This window comes from Micromys minutus, assembly GCF_963924665.1.
Source record: "Micromys minutus genome assembly, chromosome: 9".
Taxonomy (NCBI): domain Eukaryota; kingdom Metazoa; phylum Chordata; class Mammalia; order Rodentia; family Muridae; genus Micromys; species Micromys minutus.
In genome coordinates, this window is record NC_137978.1 from 49,846,096 (window position 1) to 49,872,943 (window position 26,848).

Here is a 26,848-nt window from a genome sequence, read left to right on the forward strand (position 1 = left end):
TGCAGGGGGGGAGGGGGTGGCGCGCGCGCCATTTCTAGTCGTTTTCAAAGCGCCTCGCGCTGATTCTCACGGGCCAGGCTGCCGGCCCCCCGCTCTTCCCTGGTGAGTCTCGCGCTGGCCCGTGGGGGGAGGGGCCGGGAGTCCCGGTCTGACCGGATTCGGCCGGGTCCAGGCTTGGCGCCCTGGCCTGCAGTTTGGGTCTTTGCTCGGAGGAGGCCCGAGGGTGGGGGTGGGGATGGGCCGGGGGCGGCTTCTGCTCCGGTCGGCCGCGCAGCCGTGGGCCTGAGTCCCGCCGCGGCGCCTCCACTCTCTCGCTCATTCTTAGCCCCTCGGGTGCCCCGGTCCCTCGGTCCGCTGTCCTCCGTCCGGCCTGCCGGTGTCAGGGTGCTTTTCCCGCCTCCGCCCGCCGCTGTCCGCGGCCCGGCCGGGCGAAGGGTTTCAGCCGTTCCCCGACCCCGGTGCTTGCCCCTAAGCCAGCGGTCAGGCCTGGCTCGCATCTCGCCGGGCCGCGAGTGGAATGTGTGGATAACCCGGTCGCGCCCGAGGGGGTGGGGTGAGCCGAGGGCGGGGTGCGAGTCCTAGGGTTATCTGAGCCGGGAACAAACTTTTACGGGAGTCGGAGCCGAGGGGCCGAGGTATGGGGGGGGGGGTGCCTCCCGCCCGATCCCCAACCTGCATGCTTCAAGCCGGGATTTGAAGGAAAAAATGACTACTAGAGGCCGTGACACTTGGTTTCGAGCGGCGCCTGAGATAGGTAATTCTGAGAATGTCATAGGCGCTCCAGATTAGAAAAGTGCTTCTTTTTCTTACACGGCAGTATTCATGTGGCCAGAATTTTAAGGCGAAAGTGCAGGGATTCTTGAAAGGTTCAGTCTTTTCTCGTTACCTGTTTGAGTTTTTTTTCCCCACCCCCCTTGCCCTTTAGAAGCAGAATGTGTCAGGAGTCAGTCGTAGTGATTAAGGGCTTGACATTCCCGAACTTTGAGATAACCGTTAGCTTTCGTTGGTTTTAAAAACCCGTCTCTCAATATTTTGCTCAGAGATGTTCGCCAATGGTCAGGGAGGAGCTAGTACTGACTTCCCAAATCTTCCAGAGGTCCTTTTAAGTCTTATTTAAGTGACTTTATTTTTGTAATTTTCTTTCTTTTCTTTTTCAAAAATGTTTTTCAAAGGACTCCAGTCACGTTAGTATATTTGCTGCATCCAGAAATATGGTTTGGCTGTGTGGCATTGTTGTTGAATAACATGAGTTTAAATGGTCTCATAACATAAATGAGCACTTTGTATTTGGCTTGAAGAGGCCCCCCCCCCCCCCCCCCCGTTGATCTGAGGTTTTATTCCCTCGACTATTTTAGCTTTTTTTTTTTTTTTTTTTTTTTTTTTTTTTTGGTTAGGTTAAAGTTGACAAAAATCTGAACATTTAAAAAGTTTTAATGTCGATGATAGTCATAAATATGTATTGTGCCTAGTACATAACTTGTCATTTTGCTTCATGCATACTTTTGAAAAACACTCCACCTTAACAGATGTTCATTGAACTTCTCAGTTAATTTGTCTCTCCTGTAACATAGTATTCATAGGTGCAGTGCTATGCAGGTCTTGTAGAACTTTTTGAGTTGTGGTCTTAGTTATAGTGTTTGTGGGAGGGAATGGGAAAGCACAAATGTATGTCCACAGAAAGGTTTTGGATTTTAGAATGCTTCTTAAATAGGAGTAGGTTGTATTAATCAGTAAATATGCTCATCTCACGTGCTAGTAGTTTCTTGTGCCAGTTTTGTATGTTTCTATTTTTGCTAGTTCATCAGAGTTTGAGGCTTGCCTTGAGTATAGTCGGTGTCTCGGTGAACATCGGAGGGCTAGGGAGAGGTTTGTGATGAGAAGCCATACAGTTAGTTGTCAGGTCATTCTTAAAGTAACACCCTTCACACCTTGCTTTCTACTATTGCCTTCCTCTTCCTCCTCTCATTAACTTCAACTAAATGTTAGTGGATGTTCAGATGAGTTGTTTTATAGTTGCATAGTGTTTGAAGAGTGATCAGGAATGGGTTGGCCAGCTTAGGCTGTAGTGCTTGCAGGTGACTTGTGGTTTCTATCTGGAGTTTCTTCAGGAACAGCAGGCGTCATCATGCCTTTATCTCCTGTGCTGCAGTGTCTGCATCCAGCCGCCCGTTCTCTTCATCACCTGCACTTTCACACACACTTACATTCCCTGACTTGGAGATAGCATGGGCTGGCCTTGTATGCTTTTGTGATTTACTCTCTTCAGGTCCATTTTAGCATGTACTGGCTGAACATACAAAATTATTTTGGTAGGTTAATCTGGGAAATCTGACTAAGCTTAGGCCAGTTAGATAGTGTTTGAAGTTTTTTTTTTGGAAGTTGTTTATTCAGTATTTTTTACAACTTTCTTTCACTGACAAGAAAAAATCCCACTCATACTTCTGATTTTTTTTTTTTAAACAAGCAACCTCAACTATAGCTCACTTATTTTTATGTAGACTTTAAACAATGGCTTAGCTTTTAAAGTTGGTCATTTTTTCTTTTAAATCTGTGAATGGGAATAGCAAATCAATCTTAGAACAAAATTAATGTGAAAGTTGTGTTTTAAGTGAGGTGGAGAGAACCCAAGCCACCAGCTCAATGAACTAGATACAACATGGATTTATTTCATACCTGTGTTGTTTCTGAAGCATAGTTAGGAAAAATGGAAATTTCTTAAACCTTGATTAAGTGATATGTGGGTGTTCATTCTGTTTAAATCAAACTTTAAAACTCTAAGCTGAGGGGCCTTTAGGGTTTCATGGTGGTTTGTTGATCTCCCCAGAACACAACGGCTGCTTATGTTACTCAGCAATTGTACCTGCAGTAAATACAAGTCCTTCTAACCCAAAGTACATGAAGTTGCTTAAGGATCCAGTACTTACATGTACAGTTTCACAAGATTATTACTGAAAATTTAGATCAGATGCTCACAGAAGGCATAAGATATTCTGGATAGTGATTAGCAGCATGTGTACAAATCAGTTCAGGTGAATCATGCATTGTCCTACAAATTAGTTATTTCTGGCTTAATGTAATATAGCTCCTGAATTTTTTCCAGCAGCATAATAAAATGGCTAATCAGGTGAATGGTAATGCGGTACAGTTAAAAGAAGAGGAAGAACCAATGGATACTTCCAGTGTAACTCACACAGAACACTACAAGACACTGATAGAGGCAGGCCTCCCACAGAAGGTGGCAGAAAGACTTGATGAAATATTTCAGACAGGTATAATATGCATTTCTTGTTTCTGACTGGTTATGAAAGTGAGGGCAAACCACATTGAATTTTATAGATTTTTAAGGATAAATAATGCTTACTGTTTGTGATCTATGTAGAGCAAATACTTTCCCTTCATTGAGGGCATATTGGGTTTGACTTTATCCCTATTTGATTATTTTGAAGCCTTCTTAGTGTTGAATATGCAGACTTAGTTGTTTCAGAACAGAACATCAATTTGTCTTAGATTTACTACCAATTAAAGTGTATGTTTCAGCATACCAAATTTTGTTTTTTCCCCTTAACCTAAATCAGTCATCATTTTGCTTTTACTTTTCTACTTTTAGCTTTTTAAAAGTGATTGTTAAGTCAGCTTAGATCTGCTTAGGTGGCATAATAAGAGGAACAGTTAGACTGTGTCATACTCTGAGAGTCTGTGGCCTGTCTAGTTTCTAATAGACAGAAATTCACATCTCTCGGGTAATTTGGAAGTGTTTGGTTTGCAACAGCTGTTTTTTGTTTTTGTTTTTTTTCTTAATGTGTAAGTCCCATGGTTAAGTGCTTAAGCAAATTTGAACATCTTAATATGGTTGGTTGTAAGTGGTTTGAAGATTTAAAGAGGGAGAGAAATATTTACCCTTAGGGAATGGTGCTTGTAAATAAATGTGTCCTCCTTTGGGGCCATAGATGGAAATTTTCTTCCTCTGTGTTTGTGTGCCTATCCAGATCAGGAGAGAGGATTGAATTGTTTCTCTTAGAAATATTTTAAATTTAGTAGACAGAGCTGTGCTTTTTTTTCTTAAAATATTTTAAATCTCACAGCTGAGATTTAATCTTAGACATTAAAATGGCTTATAAAAATGACTCCTGGGTGATGGTCCCATTTGAAAACCAGTCCTCAGGAACTTCTGTGACATTTCTGCCCTAGAGAACTAGCAGTGATCTGCTTAGAGATCTCCCTGTATAGTGCTTTGTTACTGCTAAGAGGCTGAAGATCTGGGTGAAGGATTGGATTGACAGGATGGATTGATGATGGTCCTGAGTTGTGGCTTGGGTGGTGGGATGAAATATTCAAGTGAGGAAACACCAGTCTCTTAGCCATGCTCATTCTGAACTTTTAAAACATGACATGGCAACATTTTAAGCAATTATTTCGCAAGTGACATTAATCTATTTTTAATTTATTTACTGTATGAAATAGAATTTCTCTTTGGCTTTACCAAAATAGAATCACTTTTGCTGTTGGTTCATGTGGATTTCGGGAGGGGAATGTTAATCTGTCAGGTATTTCTGTTTTACATTGGACCAATTCTGAAAAAGTTCCTTATATATTAATATATATATTATATATAGTAGATGTTCTGTGAGTAAAGTAGACTTCATATATAGAATGCAGCATATATTTTTCTGTATAATTTATTTAAAAATCTGTGACATTTTAACTGACATTTGAAGGAGATTGTCATTATTGATAGTGTTGTGTCACAGCATCTTTTAAATCTCAGCTTGTTACTTCAGAAGAGCAAAAGACTGATTTAAAATACAACTTTTAGAATTGATTTAGCAAGCTGCACTTGCATTTGTAGAATTTAAAATGCCTTTCCACATTCTGACTGCAGCAAACTAGATGCTTGGATAAACACATTTTAATTTATGTTTGGTGCTCAGGAGGGAAAACCTTTGATACTCTTTGGAGTGGAGAGAATTAAGTAAAATTGGTTTTCATATTTTCTCTTACCTCTTCTATAGTAAACAAGTATGACAACCCGTAATTTGAATGTTTATCTTTGAGAAAGATAGTATATTCTTACCACTCTAATATAAACCAGAATTTTCTAAATGAACGGTTCATCTGCAGTACAGTACATGCATCAGACTTTCAGAACTTACTGCTGTTTGGGGGAGTTAGAAACATTTTAGGATCTTTCCACTAAAGTTTCTTTTCTTTTCTTTTTTTTTTTTTAAGTTAAAAATCAAGTTTATAGTTGACATTTTATGTTTGATTTTTGTATTTGTATTTTGTATTTTGATCTTTCTATATCTTATTTGTTTAACTATGAATATACATATAGTTAGATGAAAATGTAGTTTGTCAGAGATGGTATTGAGTATAACAATGCTAATAGATTTTACTATACAGTTAACTTACCCCTTTTATTACAATAATGCTAAACCCTTTTCAATTTAATTTTTAGGGTTGGTAGCTTATGTCGATCTTGATGAAAGAGCAATTGATGCTCTCAGGGAATTTAATGAAGAAGGAGCTCTATCTGTACTACAGCAGTTCAAAGAAAGTGACTTGTCTCATGTTCAGGTAAGGTCAGTACTAGCAAATGCATCCTAGCAGTTAATGACCTGCAACTGTTTAACTGTGACAGTGCTCTTTCCCTGTGGGGAAGTGGTCTGTTCTGTTTGTGACTATCTCTCCTTTGGAAAGATTTAAGAGAAAAAAGATCTTCTATGTCAGAGTTTCAGAAGCATGAGCACAAAGCAAAAGTCTCCCCTCACCTTTTAATACAGTAAGTTACTTTAAAACGTGGTCATTGTTTGGTCTTACTGTTACTATTACAGTTTTATATGTTTAAATTGCTTACAATGGGGGGGGGCTATCTGTGTGAGAAATACTTTTAGCCATTTTGGAAAGTAGTCCAGATTCAATTAAATATTAACAAATGGAAGACAATACTCCCCCCCCCCCCCCCCAAGTTTAGAAGGCAAGCTCCCTGAGTCCCTGAGGCACTGACTTAATGTTGTCTGCTCTAGCCTCTGGCATGTCAAAGTATTTGTTGAATGAATGGAATGAATATTTTTGTTAAAATGTTGGTGTTGAAACACCATCATTTAAATTTAAATTTATTGCTTATTTGACCCTTCAGTGATTCCTGGTAATTCTCCTTTTTGAATTGCTTGCATCTTTTAGAACAAAAGTGCATTTTTATGTGGAGTTATGAAGACCTACAGGCAAAGAGAGAAACAAGGCAGCAAGGTACAAGAGTCTACAAAAGGGCCTGATGAAGCAAAAATCAAGGTAAAAATGTGACTTAGGGAGTTACAGTATTGGATGGAAAGGTTTTAATTCAGACTCTTCCACCGTCTTTAGTTTTCTGACAAAGAGGGAGGGACGTGTTCATCATTATTTTATAAGCACTGTTTATATATGTTTTGTTTGGTACAGGGTCCTATTATGTAGCTCAAACTGACTGGAACTCACTGTATAGTTCAGGCTGGTTTCAAACTCTAGGTGATCCTGCCTCACCCTCCTGCATGCTGAAGTAAAAGGCCTGGGATTTTTTTTTTCCCCCTTTGGAAAGAGCTGTTGTATTCTAACTGCTTTCTTCCTTTTGAATTATCTCAGTGTATTTATAAACTGGTCCTGACCTTTTATGACCATTTATAAAATGGTCCTGGTTGTGCCTATCTTCTGAAGTTGTGAAAATTAGTTGAATTCATACGTAAAATTTCTAACCTCCCAGTCATTGTTATTATTAACTTAGATAAACTTCTTAGAAAGGCAAATAGACTTTTGCTAAAAGACCTATTCAAGGTTTCTTTGATCTCTGTGGGATCTAACCCAGAACTTTACACATGCTAATCAAGTGCTCAGTCCTAAGCCAATTGCCCAGATTTAATTTGAATCCTGTTGAGTTTTGGTGGTGTTTGCACTGGTGGCTCATGTTTCAGTAAAAGTAACTTTGTAACTTGTCTTTACACTTTACTATTCTCATCTGTTCATAAAGTGATCTAGCCCCATTCTTTTTTTTAAAAAAAAGATTTATATGAGTACACTGTCACTGTCTTCAAACGCATGAGAAGAGGGCATCGGATCCCATTACAGATGGTTGTGAGCCATCTGTAGTGGCCTAAACCAATTCTTACACAAATTCCAAACTTCCCCACCCCATTCCACTGGTAGAAGAATAGAAGGTCCAAGACTTCCATCTTTATGGGATCCCATGGTTAACTAAATCTAACAAACATAAATCCAGTGTTGCTCTGAGTAATTAAATACCTAGCATGCAAAGCCCTTCTCTTGGTCAGTGTATATTTTGTTTGCTAACAGAAGATATTCTATAGGCCTTTCATATGAATTTTCATATGAATGTCATCTAAACTATAGTGCAAGCTCTCTGAAGGTCAGGGTATCTAATGTTAACTAATGTTAATGAGGTGGGACAATAATCAAATGTTTCATTTTTTTGAAATCAGTTTTTTTTTTTTTTTTTTTTTTTTTTTTTGGTAGTTGCCAGATTTAGAGTATATCCTGTGAGATAGTTTAGTTGTGTTGAGCTTGTGATTTGGTAAGAAATGAACAGACAAATGGAATAGTTAAGGGCAGTTGTGAGCTGCGTGTATACTGGGAGCCAAATCAAGGAGTTTGCAAAGAGCAGCAGATACTGTCTGTAGCTACCCCCTTTTAAGTAGTTTAATGTTATTTTTAGTTATATGTATATGTCTGTGTCTGAGTGTGGGTTTGTACACATGACTACAGTGTCCATGGAGGCCAGGAGAGGGTATTGAACCCCCTGGACCTAGAGTTACAGACAGTATGACACATTTCATATGCTTGCTGTGAACTAAACTTGTGTCCTCTGGAAGAGCAGTAAACTTAACTGCTAAGCCATCTTTCTAGCACCTCATTTTTTTTTTTTTTTTTAAGGGGGAGGGTTTCTAGACAGGGTTTCTCTGTGTAGCTCTGGCTGTCTTAGATTCACTTACTCTGTAGATCAGGTTGGCCTCAAACTCAAAGATCTGTCTACTTCTGTTTCCTGAGTACTGGATTAAAATCATGTATTACTGCTGCTCAACCCCATATTTGGTTTTTATGTGATTCTGGAGATAGAATCCAGTGCCTCATGCGGGCATGCTGCATTTCCAGCTGTTCCTTTTTTTTTTTTTTTTTTTCTTAAGTTTATTTGTAAAAACAGCATAGGACACTGGTCATCTGCAATAGTGTGTAGGTGAATGTGTCCATCTGTCTTCACATTGGCAGGAGCCTTTACAGGGGCCTAGACACCTTTGGGAGCTGAAGCCTGGGCCTTAGCTAGAGCTTTGGCCTCTGCCTTGGTTTGAAACTTGGGTTTTGGTTGGGCCATGTAACTGCAAATCCTCTTTCCAAGCTTGGGGTGAGCAATGAATTACAAGAGACAGCTGAATTTGCATCTGGGGTGCTTTGGAATCTTGGGCTTGATGGCCTCAGGCTTCACAAGGGCCTTGATGTCCTCTGCGCATGCGCTCATTGCCTTTGCGTTGTTGGCCTTCATCTTCTTCAGGCCTTTCTTGTTGTTCTTCTTGGCAAAACACATGTTTCTCAGGAACTTGGGGTCAACCCCCTTAAGAGATTCATATCTTTGTGACCAGGGTTTTGGGATGCCATTTCTATGCCATGTGCAGGACTGGTTGTGTGTGGTGTGGTTATTGGACTTGGCCACATCTACACAGTAACCCTTGGCTCCTGTAGTGCCTAGGACCAGAAGAGCCAGCTGTTCCTTTTTTAATTAGTTGTAAAATTCATCTCATAAGATGTTAGTTTATGTGTGTGTTAACATGTGTAATTACCTTTAGGCCTTGCTTGAAAGGACTGGCTATACTCTGGATGTAACTACAGGACAGAGGAAGTATGGTGGTCCTCCACCGGACAATGTGTACTCAGGTGTGCAACCTGGAATTGGAACAGAGGTAAGTGCTCTTACCCCTTTGTGGAAAAATCTTTACAATCTAGTAATTGACTATCTAGCGTATGATGTAGGTAAAGTACTTGATTACTTTCAAAGTGTGGCTAGTGTCTTATTGGTAGCATCTATGTATATTTTGTATTATTAGCAAGGGTAACTAACCTTAGTATAGAAATCTTTTTTCCCCCACATGTGAGCTACCATGTGTTTGCTGGGAACTGAACTTAGGACCTCTGGAAGAGCAGTCAGTGCTCTGAACCGCTGAGCCTTCTTTCCAACCCCTTCTTTATAGATACCTTAAAGCAAAGAAATACAGACAGTTCTTGGAGCTTACTGCTAAAGGAGAAGCAATTGTTTTTAATTTTGCAGAGTTTTAAAATTTTTTGTTCTAGGAATTGAACTTGGGGCCTTATTCATTCTGAGCATGCTCTACCACTGTGCCATGCTCCTGACTTTATTTTTTTTTAATTTTTTAAAGAATTATTTATTTTTTATGCATATAAATACACTGTGGCTATCTTCAGACACACCAGAAGAAGGCATCAGATCCCATTACAGATGGCTGTGAGCCACCATGTGGTTGCTGGGATTTGAACTCAGGACCTCTAAAAGAGCAGACACTGCTTGGCAAAAGGTGGATTTTTGCTGTCTTCTCTGCTTGATCTGCAGCTCTTGGACTTAAATGATCCTTCTTCCTTTTGAGTAGCTGGGAACACAGGGTGAAGCTTCTGTCTACTATATTGAACTTCTATCTATTAGTTCAGTGGTTCTCCAACTTCCTAGTGCTTCAAAACCCTCTCATATAGTTCCTCATGTTGAGGTAAAGGCAATTGACAATATTTTTGTTGCTATTTCAGAACTAGTTTTGTTACTGTTAGGAATTGTAACATAGGTATCTGATATGTGACCCCTGCTTTCATATTTGGGATATATGCAACAAGTAGGAACTGAAATTTTGAACAAGGCATACCTGTTTTTGGAGTTCAATAATTTTTATTTATTTATTTATTTTTGATACAGGGAGTTACTATGTAGCTTTGCTGGTTTGAAGTTTTATTATGTAGTTCAGGCAGTCCTTGAATTTACAGAGCCCCACTTGCCTCTCCACTTCTGAGTGCCTAGCAGGATTAAAGGCATGCACCACCATGCTTGACCATTAATGTTTTTTTCCTTTCTTATTGGAAATGCTAGGGATTGAAGCCAGGGTCTTACTCATCCAAGGGAGGCACTCTACCACTGAGCTATATACCCAGTCCCGGTGATATCTGTCACATGTTTCAGAATTCTTTTGTTACTTTATTAGTTGTCTATGGTTTAGTCATTGTTCAGAATTTAAAATATCGATGTCGAAAAAAAATGTTTTTTTCACTAGAAAATTTCTCTTGTGAAAGTTTACTGTTTCAGATTTTGTGATTATAAATGTTTTATCAAAAGATTGTTTTAGAGCTGGGCATGTGATGCACATCTCTGAGCACTCAGTAGGCAGAGACAGACAGACCCTAAATTTGAGGCCAGCCTGGTATACAAAGAAATTTACAGGACAACCAGGAGTACACAGAAAAATCCCTGTCGTGAAACCTGCCCCCTAAGCCCAAATAATATTGATGTTGAGGAATTTGAAATTTTTGATATAAATGCTAGTTTTTACTTTAATGTTGCTCTTATCTTATAACTTAATCCTACTTTGCATTTTTTGTTTTAATTAAAACAATACCGTGACTTTCTTAAATGGTAAAAAATAATTTCTTTTTATACCTTAGAATTTGTTTGATTAATGTTTTTGCCAAGTATGGTATGCTACTTAGGAAGGGAGGCTGAAGGAGGAAGGTAGGTAAGAGTTTTTGAAAACTTATTAAGGTTGCTTTTTTAGATAATGAAGATTTTAATATTGAGAAAACTTGATGAAAGCCAGGTTAATTTTCTTACTAAATTACTGTTTTATAAAAATTATGATTGCCATATTTCTATGAAGGTACAGAGTAGCTTTTTTTAAAATTCTTTCCTTTAATAATATCCCACTCTGTAGTCCTGGCCGCCCTGGTGCTTGCTGTATAGACCAAGCTAGGCTGTAACTCCAGACATCCGTGAAAAAAGGCACATTATAAAATTTTTAAATTTGAAGTTATTAGTACAGATTTGTGCAGCTACCACTTTCTTTTTTATTTTCAGTATAGAACTTAACTTTTTGTTGATGGCCCTGAGGCTTTGTTATGTTTTGTTTTTTGAGACAAGGTCATACTCTGTAATCTTGGCAGAGCTAGAACTAACTGTTTAGATGAGGCTAGCCTCAAACACATGAGATCTACCTGCCTCTGCCTCACTAGTGCCTGTGTAACCTCATCTAACTGACTTTATTAAAAGTTAGGGGGGTCTTTTTGCCTCTGCAATCAAACCCCGCAATAAATGTCTGCAGAAGAAAAAAAAAAAAGTTAGGGTTCACATTTAATCCAAATCAACTGCCAGATTCAAATTGTCCCCCATTCTACCTTAAGTATCTTATGCCTTTATCCTCTTAACAGGAGACAGGAAGTCTGACTCTAGTTCTAAAATGAAGTGCTTATATTGGATTCTAACAAGGAAGTTTTATTTCAGGTCTTCGTGGGTAAAATTCCAAGAGACTTGTACGAGGATGAGTTGGTGCCCCTTTTTGAGAAGGCTGGTCCTATCTGGGATCTACGCCTCATGATGGATCCACTCTCTGGTCAGAACAGAGGCTATGCATTTATCACCTTCTGTGGGAAGGAAGCTGCCCAGGAAGCGGTTAAACTGGTATGTGATAAATATCCATGTCCAAGAACTTCAATTTGAAAGAATAAACCAGTTCAAAAACATTTGCAGTTAACATTGTTTCACTTTTAGTCACTGCTTTTAATATCTTTATATCTACTGATTTGGTATGTAACCTTTTATTTTTTTCCTGATTATAATTCTAAATTAACCAATTGATTAGCATGATTTTATTTAGTATTAAATTCAATTGTCACTTTTTGCTGTCAAACTTTAGATTTGGTACTAAAGTATAATGGAGGCTGGAATGGTTGGTTCTGCAGAATGTACTGGAAGACAGTGAAGATTTGGTTTAACAAATCATGTGAATCTGTCTTATTTTTATCACAATCTAGCTGTGCAGTTAACAAATTGTATTCTGAATCTCTCCTTTTCTGCTATGTAATAGTCAGCCTGCTATGGCTTTCCTTTTCTCCAAGAGCTTTTTTACAACCTTGTGTTTCTTAGCAGCAGTAAGTTTTGAGGCTAGCCTGCATTCTTTCTGACTTTCTGGGCGTGTTAAATAACAGGGTTATTGTTTTTGGCAGATTTTTGCCAGCCATCTAAGGGCATGTGCAGTGTGGTATGGCAGTTCTTGCTTTTGCTTTAAGCACAGCTGTATCTACCAGATGTTCTTGTTTCATTAGTTTGAATTAGTCCTTTACTAACTTGGTTCAGGTTTTAGTTTTTCTGATGGATTTTTTTTCTTCAAACTTGTTTATTCAATATTAAGGATATTTTAGGGCTTTATTTTCTTGTTTTTGACAGTGTATAGGAACTAAAAGATTTATTTATTCATATATGTGAGTGCCCTATTTGTATGTATGCCTGCATGACAGAAGAGGGCATTAAAATGATTTTATGTATAGTTATGAGCCACCATGTGGTTATTGGGAATTGAACTCCCAGCCCTCCAGAAGAGCAGCCAGTGCTCTTAACTGCTGAGCTGTCGTACCAGCCTCATGGATAACTTTTAAAATAATATCTTTTAGTAAACTAGTAGTTAATGATGTTAAAATATGAGTTTATTAAAGAATTCATCACATTTTTTTATTGTCTTCATAAGGTTTTGAAAGTGTTCTGATACTTTAGCTTTATTCAGAAATGTGGTTTGTATACAGTACAGTGTGAGACTCATAAGTTTCTTTGGCATTGATTAAAGTTAATTGTTTCTTTTCACATTTAATTATTTTGGCTATTGCTGATCTATGTTTACATTTCATCCTAAAGGACTCTGAATAAACATTTTCAGGTATTCCTTCTTAAATTTTCTGGAAAGGAATGTTCGGGTAGATAAAATTTTGAAATAAGTCAGCAGTGATGGCACAAGCCTTTAATTCTAGCACTTGGGAAGTAGAGAAATGCAGGTGGATTTCTTGAGTTCTAGGACAGCCAGAGCTATACAGAGAAACCTTGTCTCAAAAACAAAACAAATAAACTTGGGGGGGGGGTGTGTTCAGGGTTAAAATAAATAGCTTTGAGCCCTTTTTTATATGGATAAACAGCAGAAGTTACAAAACTAAGGTATAACCTGGAGATTGTAACAAATTTAAAATCTACACTCATGTTTCAGCAAGTATAAGAGTTTCATCTTAAATTTTGGGGCTCTTTAGATTAATATTGGTTGTCCTCAGTTTGAGGGGTTTGGGGTCTCTGGTTTTTTTCTATTTTGCAGTGTGACAGCTATGAGATTCGCCCTGGTAAACACCTGGGAGTGTGCATTTCTGTGGCAAACAACAGACTTTTTGTTGGATCCATTCCAAAGAATAAAACTAAAGAGAACATTCTGGAAGAGTTCAGTAAAGTCACAGGTAAAACAAAAATGCATCTAGAAGTTGGTTTGTGGGAATCTGTTGCATTATTTACAAATACAAATTCTCTCAAAAGGAGCTATATAGGCCGGAGAGATGGCTCCGTGGACTGCTCTTCCAGAGGTTTTGAGTTCAATTACCAGCAACCACATGGTGACTCACAACCATCTGTAATGGGATCTGATACCGTGTTCTGGTGTGTCTGAAGACAGCTACAGTGTGCTCATACATATAAAGTTAATAAATCTTTTTAAAAAAACAGGCAAACTAAGTAAACTAAGAGTTCAAGTCTCTTATATCTCAATTGCTTCTTTCTGCTTTAATAGTAGTTGGACTAAAATGTCTTGAGTTTTCTTGGTTCATGGAATTTCCTTTTCACTTTGTCTTAATCTAACCTTGGTTTGAGCTGCTGCTCTCTAATCCTCAAGTGGAAGTTTTTTCCTTTAGTGGGTTTTTAGGATTAGGGAGAAGCCAGTTTTCATTTCCAGTTAACCTGTCGTACATAAAACTTGAAAGATTCTAATTGAATTCATGCAGTTGATTGAGAAGTATATTTTATATCACAGGTCTACTTTCCATTAACTTTCACTTTTTATGTGGGTGCTGGGATTTGAATTTAGATTCTTGTGCTTTCACAGCAAGCACTCTTCCCACTGAGCTGTCTCCCTATAGCCTTCAAAGTCCTGGAGTTTGCTGTGTAGACCAGACTGGCATTGAGATTGAGCTGCCTTCACCTCTAGAATATTGGAATTAAAAGGAGTGTAACACCACACCTGGCCTGCACTTTTTTAAATGCTTAAATTGGACCAGTGGCTTAGTTGGTCTAGGCGTTCTTACTGTAGTCCTTAGGGTTTGAGTTCAATACCCAGATTACAAAAATAGCAGGAGAGAACCCATTCATGAGAGTTGTTCTTTAACTTCTACAGATGCATTTTTACATAGAAGCATCTGCTAAGTGCACACTGGCATGGTTTCTGTTTCTCTCCCTGTTTTGCTCTCTTTCTCTTTCTCTGTGTGCACATGCGTGCGTGTCTTCATCCCTGTGTCTCCCCATTTTCCTCTCATGCACATGAATGAATGAGTCAAAGAAAGGGAGGGAATGAAATGGTGAGATTATGATTTGAAAACACTGTTTTAAGACCATGACTTTCTCTTATAAAAACCACTATGTTCCTTTATGTTTTGTCATCCAGTCATACTGTTTTCTCCTTTTACTTGGAGCTGTCATTTATTACTCTGGTTTTACCCTTTCTTTGATTTAAAGGTTGCCCCATGCTAATTCTCCCTCTTCCTTCCTAAGTTGATTTATTCTTAGTACTCATTAATTCATTTTTGTTTTTTTAAGACAGAGTTTCTCCTTGTAACCCTGACTGTCCTGGAACTATCTTAGTTCAGGCTGGCCTTGAACTCACAGATCTACCCGGCTCTGTCTCTTTAGTGCTGCGATTAAAGGTGTACATCACCACCGCCTGGATACTATAAAAACTATATAGATGACCTATCTAAGTCCAGTCTTAAGTTCTGTGCTATCTGGAATAGATCCTGGATCTCTTCTTCAGAAATACTATTCACTCTGAAACCTTACTTTACTTTTATTGCCCATTTTGTCTTGGTTAAATTGCTCTCCGGGTGTTTTTATTTTTTTTTAATTTTTAAAAAGACTTATGTATATGAATACACGGTCACTGTCTTCAAACACAACAGACGAGGGCATTAGATCCTATTACAGATGGTTGTGAGCCACCATGTGGTTGCTGGGAATTGAACTCAGGACCTCTGGAAGAGCAGTCAGTGCTCTTAACCACTGAACCATCTCTCCAGCCATACTGACTGTTTATACAGTAATTCCTTTCTGTTTGTGTTCTTCTGCTCATCCCTTCAGTATGTGCTTATTAAAATACCTGTTAAACAGTGAGATTCAGTGGTTGATTCTCTACTTTAAAAAGACCTACATGCCAGAAAAAGTTAAGACCAGACAAAGAAATAATTCTACAAGTTATTAAAATACTTTGGAAATACAGAATGTTTCTATGGTTAGCTTTTATAAGGTTTTATTTCAGACAAGACTTTAAAAGAGTATATAGCATACAAAGAACAGAGTGTTTTCCAAAAGATTAACACATATCAAGTGTCCAAGTCAAGAAGTAACTTAAAGTAATTGGTAAAAAGCTAATGTTTGTTAAAAACAAATTAAAAGTAGAATTACATGAGATGAAGCAGTCAAGGCTCTTAGACCATGTAAGAAGTTTGTATTTTATTGCATACAGAATTAGAAGATGTTTGAAGGTCTTAAGCATGGAATAACAGGTGTTTTATCTTTATAGAATGCTTTTCTATTGCTCTGTGGATAAGGGCTTAGAGCTTTCATCAGGATTAGTAGTAGTGGGTTAGAGAGAACCATGAACCAGGCTAATAGTGAGATGGTAAAAAGTCAGTGTGTTGGATTTGGATAGTAGAGATGATATAAAAGAATTAACTGATACATGACCTGTTTATTAGGTCGGGAAGCCTAGGGAAAATATACTTAGGGTATAGTAGTGCTGTTTTGGACATGTAAAATTTGTCCAAGGCAATTTTAAGTAGCTTATACACCTGGATTTCAGAAATCTAGGCTAGAAAAAATCTTGTTAATAAGGGTATAGAAAGTACTTTTGGGGGCTGGAGAGATGGCTTAGCGGTTAAGAGCACTGACTGCTCTTCCAGAGGTTCTGAGTTCAAATTTCAGCAACCACATGGTGGCTCACAACCATCTATAATGAGATCTGATGCTCTCTTCTGGTGTCTGAAGACAGCTACAGTGTACTCATGTAAATAAAATTTAAAAATCTTTTTAAAAAAGTACTTACGGTTAGGTCACAGGATTTAGAAAGGACAAATGTGGAGGGACAAAGGGCATAAGTTCAGAGGGACTAGACACACAGATGGTCACTGATCATTCTTGTTCATAGAAAAAATAGGTATTGTCTTTGCTTTTTATTTCTGTTTAGTTTTTTTTTTTGGTCTGTGACTAGTAGTTGGAAGTTAGTTCTTTGGCATTTTGAGTCTTAAGGTCCTGATAATGTCTTTATAGAGGTTGTGTTTTTTCATGAATTACAAAGCTTTGTAGCTGGACCTACCTATTTCAAGAATTCAAAAATTAACAGAACACATATTACTGTCCCAAAGTCTGCATCGAATAATGCTGATTTGATGTTTACTATTGTGAGGCCTCTTCAATAATTTTTTTTTTTTGCTTATTGGCAAGTGGATTTAGGTCTGCCTAATCACTAGACGTGTGGTGGATGCTTTTGGCTTATATATCTGGCTGTTGGTTTAACAGAGGGTTTGGTGGACGTTATTCTCTATCATCAACCCGATGACAAAAAGAAGAATCGAGGGTTCTGCTTCCTTGAATATGAGGATCACAAGTCAGCAGCACAAGCCAGACGCCGGCTGATGAGTGGAAAAGTCAAAGTGTGGGGAAATGTAGTTACAGTTGAGTGGGCTGACCCTGTGGAAGAACCAGATCCAGAAGTCATGGCAAAGGTAAATACAAATAATAGCTGTTTACTTTAATTGCTTAGAAAAGCAAAAGGTAGCTAATCGTAGTAGCCTGTTTTAGCATCTGCTCAATTTCCTCCATATCAAAGCTGTCAAAAGAACTGAAATCTTTCTTCAAATAAGTGTTTCTTTCATACACACTGAGAATTTATTTTATGTTAGCACCATAAAACATACAAAACGTTGGCCACTAATAATAGTACTACTAGTAGTAGTAAAGGTGATTGATAAATTATTATTTTTGGGGGAGAGGGATAGCCTTCCTATATAGCTCAGACTCACTGGGATCTTACTGTAGAGCCCAGGTTGGCTTCTTAACTTCTAATCCTTTTGCTCCAGACTCCTGAGTTAAGACATGAACTGGCTCATGTTATATGACTTTTACTACATACTACATGGCCTCGAATTATGTTTTACTTAGATTTATAGTTAATTTATTTTAATGTATCTAGGTTTTTTTTTTTTTTTTTTTTTTTTTTTAATAGAGTATTATCCCTATGAAAAAAGACAAAAGCTTGCCATGTTTGCTGGTATTTGGTAGTGGTAAAATAAACTTGGCATATCCTCCAGAGGGCAGGTCCTCAGTTTCCTCATTGTCAGGTTCTTAAGACTTTTCTTTGGATGGTTCCTGGAACTGAAGGGATTCATCTGCTTGCAGTAAGTTTGTGTAGTTACGTACTTATGGTTTTTTTCTCAGGGAGGCAACTTGATCACTCCCCATAAATTTGTGTTTGGATCTTCATGACTGGAAGAGGCAAAATGCTCACTTTGACTAGTTTGGAGGATTCTGGTTTATATTAGTTTTTATATTAGTATGGTATAGTATCTTTGTATGTTACAGACATTTTTGGGTTAAGCAGAGATGATTCATTGAGAAGAATTTGAGAGGGTCTCAGGAGTTGTGCTTTCTGTTTTTTTGTCTCACCTTCCTGGAGTACATGAGTGTCCAGGGAGGGGACTAGGAATCTAAATAGTCTACTGCTTCCTTTCCTTTTTTTCTTTTTAATTACTTGGTTTCAGTCTTCATTGTTTGTTGCAGTACATTGTGGCTTTGTGCTAACGACTGGACCTTGGATGTCATGTATTTTATTTGAGCTGGATAAATCTCTTAAGCTCACTACAGCTTTGAATACCTGTAAGACAAAACATAGCCTCTGCTACTTTTTAAAAATAAAAGTAAAATGTCTAAAAGTTAAAAAGGGGTTTTATATATTGGGAGCAGTAAAATTCCCAGAAGTCTCAAGATAGAACTAGTAATTTTGTTTTAATCAATCGCTTTTCACTCATTTCTGATAACCTTTTCAAGTGGAAGGTCAATATAAACCCTATTAACAGCACCTAGTAGTAACATCCCTGTGTTAACATCCCTGGCTGTACTGGAACTTGCTTTGTGGACCAGGCTGGCCTTAAACTCACATAGATCTGCCTGTCTCTGCTTCCTGAGTGCTGGGACTAAAGAAAGGCCTGCATCACAACATCTGGCAGAAATTGGGAAGATTTTAATCTCGTGACTTGTTTTCTGGTTCAAAATAAGTTTCAGTTTGTAGAAAGCTTGCTCATTAAAAAGAAGCCCTGGGTCCCACCCTGAGAACCAAATAAAATTTGGCATGGTAGTACTTAAGAGGTGAGGAAAGTCAGATCAGAAATTTAAGGCTCTTGTTGGGTACATAGCCGGTTTTCAGACAAAGGAAAACCTCCCAAAAATCTATGAAAACAAGATTTTAGAGTGGCAAGGAGGCCTCAGTAAACTTGGAATTGAATAAAATTGATACATTACTTGCTCTCTCACTTAAGAAAGCATGTCTGTTGGTAAAGCTTAGTCCCTGTACTCAGTGTTTACACCTTGGATCACTCAAAGGAAACCTTTGTCTTCAGACAAACACAGAAGAGAGCATTGGATTTTATTATGAGCCACCATTTGGGTTCTGGGAATTGAACTCGAACCTTTGGAAGAGCAATCAGTGCTCTTAATCACTGAGTCATCTCTCCAGCCCCTAAATGCTTTCTGTGAATATTTAAATTATATTTTGTAATCCTGGAGTTCAAACACAAGACATGGCAGTGATTAGGAAGTGCTATATAAATAAATGAGACATACCGCTAGAACTCTAACATTTTTAAGTATAATTCCAATGTTGTTTGTATCTTGTCTTGGTGCTGTGAATCAAACGGCCAGCCTCATACACATGGCCACATGTATGTGAGGAAAGATTCCACCACTGAGTTCTTCAGATTTCAGTCCAGGAAGTTTCTTGTTTGTTCAAAGGTGAACAAACTTGCAGAAGCCTGTCTAGTCAAGAGGCTGGGGCTCAGTCTGACAGATGGAAAGTTGTTTCTCCTCCTCCTCCTCTAATTTTTGTATTGTTTTTTGAGACAAGGTTTCTCTGTGTGGCCCTAGTTCTACAGGAACTCATTGAGGCTAGGTCAGGCTAGCCTCAAACTCACAAATTCACCTACCACTCTCAACATCATGTCCTCCACTTTTCCTAAAAGAAGTGCTAGGACTAAAGGTGTGTGCTGCTGTGCTTGGGGTCAAATCTTTCTGAATCTTAAAGCTTTTTATCTGAGACAATAGTAGGTATGCTTTTTTTTTTTCTTGAATTGTTTTTTTAATTGAAGGATTAAAAAGTTACACAGAAAAGTATACACAATTCCACTTTCTGCCCCTACCATCATGTCTGCCATGTCTCCTGTAAGACACCCAGTTTTAGTGTTGTCTTAGACAAGGATAGGCAAATAAAAGGATGTTATTTTTCTTAATTCTTAAATGAATGGCTGTAGGTAGTTTTTGCGTTTGTTAATATGTATTTGCTTTATTCACCATTCTATTTGATCAGTTCTGGGAAGATAACTGCATTATTGTGTATAACACTAAAAAGTCACATCATGCTGCCAGTTAAATTGGCATGCTAGTAACTCATCTGTTGACTGTATTGTATCTCTCCTTCAGGGATGTGAAGCATTGGAAAGACTGTTCTCTTAGTACCCATAGATCCTGGCTCTCTGTCAACTCATAGAGCTCCTCTTAGTTTTTGATCTCCATAGCACACTCAGGTCTATATATGCATTAGATTATTTCTGATTTTCTGTTCTAAGTATAGTAAGTGTCTTAGTCAGGGTTTCTATTCCTGCACAAACATCATGACCAAAAAACAAGTTGGGAAGGAAAAGGTTTATTCAGCTTACACTTCCACATTGCTGTTCATTACCAAAGGAAGTCAGGACTGGAACTCAAGCAGATCAGGAAGCAGGAGCTGATGATGCAGAGGCCATGGAGGGATATCACTTACTGGCTTGCTTCCCATGGCTTGCTCAGTCTGCTTTCTTATAGAACTCAGGTCTACCAGCCCAGGGATGGCACCACCCACAATGGGCTGGGCCCTCCCCCTTGATCACAGCTGGATTTCATGGAGGCATTTCCTCAACTGAGGCTCCTTTCTCTGTGATAACTCCAGCTTGTGTCAAGTTGACACAAAACCAGCCAGTACAGTAAGCATGTACCATGTGTGCTAATGCAGGACAAATATATTGTAGAGAGACACTTAGGAGAGAATTGTAGTTCAAAGGGCAAATGCAGTTATTCAGATATTCCCATGCTTTCTTTTATAGCATGTGTGCCTTATTCTTGACAAAATAGTATATCAAACTTGTATTTTGCTCAGTGCTGTTAATGGTTTGTTTCTGTTACTAAGTTTGTGTTTGAGTGTTTAATATATGGGGCTTTACATGTATTTCCTTATGACTCACATAGTGTCATAAGTTTTGCATACTTATTTTCTGATGCTTCTCTGGTGTAAGTTGCTAATATATTTTCATATTTGTCACTTGTCTTCTGACTTTGTTCATGATAGCTTTGCCATATACCACTGCTCTCATTAGGTAGTGCCGTTTCTTCATTTGGGCTCTAGGTTTTAAGTTAAAAGCTGCTTCACATCCATACTTTATTTCTATTTTGTGAATTTTAAAATTTTATTTTTTTTTGAGATTATAATTAATTTTATCATTTCCCCTTCTCTCACACCAATCCTTTATAAACAAATCACCCTTGTTTTCCTCTTACATACAGCCCCACGTTACGTTTTTACATTTTTGATCTGTTTGGAGTTTATCTTGGTGTATAGTGTAGAAAATAGACCAATTTTCTTTTTTCTTTATTGATGCTACTCTTACTAAATGATTTAAGCATTATAGTTTGTTTCTGTTTTTTCTTTTTTCCTCTCTTTTTAGCCCAAGTAAGTCTTTTCTTGTATCATTTTTACATGACTATCCACAGTTTTTGGGGTGAAAATAGATAAACTTGTTTCACGGGGTACTTTGGAGCCATGGTAAATTTGTTAAAACATTAACAACGATAATTTTATGTTGATGCCTGCCTGGTAGAATCTGTTCTCATGGGACAGACAGAAGGCAAGAGCCAGTAGTTTATATAACTTGGTTCTTTTTAAAAGTTGTAGAAAAGTGGTAGCTAATGTGAGAATCATTTCTTCATGTTTCTCAGATTTCCTATAACTACACTTTTAGACTTGCTGGTTTAGAGAAGAAATGCCAACGCGATGAAGACAATCAGTAGCGTTTTAAGACCTGAGCTAAAACTTAAGAGTACCAATTTTTTGTTTTGCTGTTAGGTAAAAGTTTTATTTGTGAGAAACCTGGCTACTACGGTGACAGAAGAAATATTAGAAAAGTCATTTTCTGAATTTGGAAAATTGGAGAGAGTAAAGAAGTTGAAAGATTATGCATTTGTTCATTTTGAAGATAGAGGAGCTGCTGTTAAGGTGGGAACTTTAGATTCTTTTCTTTGCTATTTGTTTTCAAACTTTGTACACGTATAAGTAACTTTTTGAGATTTTTAAATTATATGTGTATATCTGTGTGAGGGTGTGTGCACACATGAGTGTGCAGGTGCCCAGTGGAGTTCAGAAGAGGGCACTGGATTCTCTAGAGCTGCAGTTATAGGTAGGTGCTTGTGAGCCACTCAATGTGAGAACCAAACTCAGGTCTTCTGGAACAACATTGCACTCTCCTAACCGGAGCCACTGCTCTAACCCCATGAAGTACAACAGAAAGTTGGTGTTTAGGAATGTGTATGTGAGTGATCTTGTGTGTGAGTTACTATAGTCTGAACCTAGGACCTCCTACATAGGAAGCAAGTGTTTTTTCTCTGAGCCACACTCAAATTAGTCCTCACTGTTTTTTGCAAAACTCAGAACTTTAAAAAAATATAGTGTAACATATTATTCATTTCTGGTGTATTGATTGATTGATTTGATTTGATTTTTTGTTTTTTGAAGCACGGTTTTTCTACATAGCCCTTGCTGTCCTAGAATTCATCATGTAGACCAGGCCAGCCTTGAACTCACAGTGGTCCACCTGCCTCTGTACTACCAAGTACTGGGTGGGATTAAAGGTGTATACCACAACCCCAGCTTTTAATGTGCAGAACTTTTAATTTCTTTTTATTCTTTCCTCCTTCGTTAACTGGAAAATCAAGACTACTTTTGTAGTCTTTTTAAAAAATATATATGATCAGGAAAATGGAACATTAAGGGAGTCAAACATTGTTCTTTTTCCATATTCTCTGTTGGTGGTTGTCTTAATTAGGGTTTCTATTTATTTGATAAAATCTGATGACCAAAAACAACTTGGGGAAGAAAGGGTTCATTTCATTTTAAAGTTTGTAGTTAATCTTTCACGGAAGTCTGGGAAGGAACTCAAATGGGGGAATGCTGCATATTTTGGCTTGCTCAGCCTGTTTATAGCACCCAGGACCACCAGCCCAGGAGTAACACTTCCCACAGGGAGTTGGCCTCCATAGGCTAATCTTATGAAAACATTTTCTCAATTGAAGTTTCTCTAGGAGACTCTAGCATGTGCTGACATGGATTGGCACAGCACAGTGGTTTACTACTAACTTTTGATTTGAGCACTTATTTTCCTGCCTAGGTTGCTGCTTTAAAGTAGGACTTACAGAATTCCTGGCAGGTACAGGGTTTTGTTTGCTTTCTTGTTTTTTGTAGTACTGATCATCAAAACCCAGTACTGAAAAGCAAGCAGCATATTCGGCATTAGCTCTGTTTCTTGAGTTCTAGTTCTAGTATAGAATTAATTACTTTGCTTTCTGCTGGTGTCTGTTGAAATACTACTGAGTGTAAAATTGTACAAAATTCATAGTTTAGACCTGGCAGTGGTGTGTGCCTTTAATCCTAGCATTTGGGAGGCAGAGGAAGGTGCTTCTGAGTTCAAGGCCAGCTTGGTTTCCAGAGTGAGTTCCAAGACAGCTAGATTTTCACTGAGAAACCCTATGTTTAAAACAGAAACAAACAAATAAAAAGTATAAAATTTATAGTTTTATTGCAACTCAGTTTTTTTCTAATGTTGGGTTTGTTAAATTTCTAATGGTACAGAACACACTTGATAAATTTATATTATACTTTACAGATACTACTTTTGACTTTGGTTTTAAATAATTGGGTGAATTCTTGGGAAGAATCAATTTGATGGTTTGTTAAAGAAGCCTGTGAAATTATAAAATTTCTAGTCTAGGAACTGGGAAGTATCCTGGATGATTTTGATTATAGAAGTCATGTTCCTTTGGGTTATTGGTGTAATGTGCTGGGCTTCAAATTCACATGCTAGGTGTTTTACCAAGAATCTACAAGTCCTGAAACAAGAAAGACAACAGGTTGCTTTAATTAAAACTCTCCTGTAGCTGATCACTGATAGACTCTTCGTAGCATGTGCAAAGCTCTGTGCTTAATGTTGAGCACGTAAAAACACAAAGAACAAAACAAGACAAAACCCAAATAAGTAGTTTTCTCAACATTTGGGAGGCAAAGGCAGGTAGATCTCTTGAGTTTCTGGCTAACCCAGTGTATAGAATTCTGGGTTAGCCTGAGAAACTCTTGTCTTTAAACAAAACACTAGTTTTTGCTTTCTTGGTGATTTCTTAAGGCTTTGTTGGCATTTTCTGTGCTCTGCTTTTAGTTTGAGCACAGTGAATACTGTGATAGATATGATCGGAATGTACTACCCTGTTGAGTTTCACAGACAGTTCATCTTTGCATTTTATCCTTGAAACATCTGGGCAAAACTTAGATAATGAATATCACATTTTAATTGATAATCTGAAAAGTTGGTTTTTGTATGATTTTTTTTTTTTAATTTTTAAATTTTTTTTATTGGCTGCTGGCATTTTCCCCAGGTGTGGGTTGTTTCTGGAATTAATCATTTGAAATAAAGGAGTTTTGCTAAATGAAACTTTTTTTCTTTTAAAGATTTACACATTTATTTTATGTGTATGGGTGTTTTGCTTGTGTGTATATGTAGCACATCTGTGCTTGGTGCCCTCAAGAGGTCAGAATACAGCATCAGATCCCTTGGCATTGGAGTTAGGGATGGTTGTGAACCTTCATTTGGGGGCTGGGAACTGAGCCATCTTTTGCATTCTGAAATAAAATGAGAAGGCATTGCTTTTTGTTCTCAAAAGTAATGTATGTATCAAACATAAGGTTAGGGAAACAGTTCTTTCTGGTTAGGCTACTCTTACAAGTTAAAATAATTACAAATGCTTACTGAAACACGATTTTCAAGATTGTTTAAAAATATGTGTATAGGCATTTTTCTTGCATATCTGTCTGTCTGTATTATGTACATGCATGGTGCCCATGGAGACTAGAAGAGGGCGGGCGTCACATTCTTGGAACTGGTGGTATAGATGGCCTGTGGGTGCTGGGAATTGAGCCTAGAGTTCTCTGGAGAGCAGTATGTGTCCTTAACTATTGAGCCAGCTCTCTACTTCCCCATTTATACTAAGTTTAAAAATACTGTTTCTTATACAATAAACTTACTTTTGTAATTTAGGCTATGGATGAAATGAATGGAAAAGAAATAGAAGGGGAAGAAATTGAAATTGTCTTAGCTAAGCCACCAGACAAGAAAAGGAAAGAGCGCCAAGCTGCTAGACAGGCCTCCAGAAGCACTGCGTGAGTTTATATTTTATTATTTAAAAAAAGAATACCTTGGTAACAGATCAGATTAATAAAGTCAGGAAGAATCTTAAAGTAAACTGACTTGTTCCTTTCTTCCTTCCCTCCATTTGCTAGGTATGAAGATTATTATTATCACCCTCCTCCCCGAATGCCACCTCCAATGAGAGGTCGAGGTCGTGGAGGGAGAGGTGGATATGGCTACCCTCCAGATTATTATGGTTATGAAGACTACTATGATGATTACTATGGTTATGACTATCACGACTATCGTGGAGGCTATGACGATCCCTACTACGGCTATGATGATGGCTATGCAGTAAGAGGAAGAGGAGGAGGAAGGGGGGGGCGAGGCGCTCCACCACCACCAAGGGGGCGGGGAGCACCACCTCCAAGAGGTAGAGCTGGCTATTCACAGAGGGGGGCACCTTTGGGACCACCAAGAGGCTCAAGGGGTGGCAGAGGGGGTCCCGCACAACAGCAGAGAGGCCGTGGTTCTCGTGGAGCTCGGGGCAATAGAGGGGGCAATGTAGGAGGCAAGAGAAAGGCAGATGGGTACAACCAGCCTGATTCCAAACGTCGTCAGACCAACAACCAACAGAACTGGGGTTCCCAACCCATCGCTCAGCAGCCGCTCCAGCAAGGTGGTGACTATTCTGGTAACTATGGTTACAATAATGACAACCAAGAATTTTATCAGGATACTTATGGGCAACAGTGGAAATAGACAAGTGAGGGCTTGAAAACGATTCTGTCAAGATCCAATTGGCTCTAGATCTACATTCTTCAAATAAAATTGGCGTAACTGTTTCATCTTTAAGTAGCAGTTTGCTGCCATTTGTATTCAGCTGAAGAAGTCACTATTGTGTATATACTCGAGGCTTCTTATTTTTCTTCTTTTCTAAATGCTCTTGGACATTATTGGGCTTGCAGAGTTCCCTTATTCTGGGGTTACAATGCTTTTATCGTTCCAAGCTTCATCTTAGCTTCAGAACAAACTGTTAAATCATGATTTTGCAGAACCTTTGGTTTGGACAGTTCTGTTTTTTTGGATTTGGAATAGATTACATAGGAGTATGAAGTATGCTGTAAATAAAAGTACAAGCCAGTGCTTTGTCTTAGTAGTTTTAAGAAATTAAAGCAAACAGACTTAAGTTTCCTTGTATTGAAAATAACCTATGACTGTATGTTTTGCATTCCTAGAAGCAGGTTAACTGTGTTTTTAAATTGTTATGACCACACCTTTTTGAAATCTGCCCTACAAAATTTGTTTGGCTTAAACGTCAAAGCCGTGACAATTTGTTCTTTGATGTGATTGTATTTCCAATTTCTTGTTCATGTAAGATTTCAATAAAACTCAAAAATCTATTCAAAACATCACCTATTTCAAATTCAATTGTGTCCTAAAACATTATTTTATCCGTAATCCTTGAAGGAATACTGTTTCCAAAGTAGAACTGCCTATGTGAGTGATCAAATTCATGAAAAATTTCTCGTCTATTCCATCATGTATTGTGGATATTAGATTTGAGGAATATTCTAAATTCACATATTCAATTACCATTTCATTGATTGGTGTTCTCTCATAATCTCTTCTAATTTTGAAATTTTATCCTTAAAACAGACTCAGATGTTTTTGAACAGGTATTGGATACTTTTTATTAAAGCACAGTGGAGCTGGGGAAGCACACTACAATTTGTTTTGACCCACATTCTTTCAAATCATGGATAATTTGTGACTGAAGACCTCATTTGCTGGATAAATAAACATACATACAGAGGAATGGGATGTTATTTGCACTGTGGACTAAACA

At 38.0% G+C, this 26,848-nt stretch overlaps 1 protein-coding gene across 3 annotated transcripts; it reads left to right on the forward strand.

Annotated features, from left to right (window-relative positions):
- On the forward strand, nt 1-26,385 carry HNRNPR (heterogeneous nuclear ribonucleoprotein R). Of its 3 annotated transcripts, none has more exons than XM_080921299.1 (11): nt 1-102; nt 3,101-3,269; nt 5,456-5,574; nt 6,181-6,288; nt 8,823-8,936; nt 11,525-11,701; nt 13,374-13,509; nt 16,829-17,034; nt 21,675-21,824; nt 24,910-25,031; nt 25,152-26,385. In XM_080921299.1, exons 2-11 carry the CDS (start codon nt 3,113-3,115, stop codon nt 25,759-25,761), a joined length of 1,899 nt encoding a protein of 632 aa, XP_080777425.1. In that variant the 5' UTR covers nt 1-102; nt 3,101-3,112; the 3' UTR covers nt 25,762-26,385. The 3 variants fall into 3 exon arrangements, with proteins under 3 accessions (XP_080777425.1, XP_080777426.1, XP_080777424.1); XM_080921298.1 differs by having other exon boundaries at nt 11-102; nt 3,104-3,269; XM_080921300.1 differs by lacking the exon at nt 3,101-3,269 and having other exon boundaries at nt 6-102.
- The last annotated feature ends 463 nt before the right edge of the window (nt 26,386-26,848 follow it).

What these genes read in the sequence shown, in the direction of transcription:
- HNRNPR (XM_080921299.1), top strand. Translation starts at nt 3,113, where the DNA reads ATGGCTAATCAGGTGAATGGTAATGCGGTACAGTTAAAAGAAGAGGAA. An exon ending in TGATGAAATATTTCAGACAG is followed by an intron (nt 3,270 to 5,455) that starts GTATAATATGCA and finishes TTTAATTTTTAG; the next exon opens with GGTTGGTAGCTTATGTCGAT. An exon ending in ATAGAGGAGCTGCTGTTAAG is followed by an intron (nt 21,825 to 24,909) that starts GTGGGAACTTTA and finishes TTTGTAATTTAG; the next exon opens with GCTATGGATGAAATGAATGG.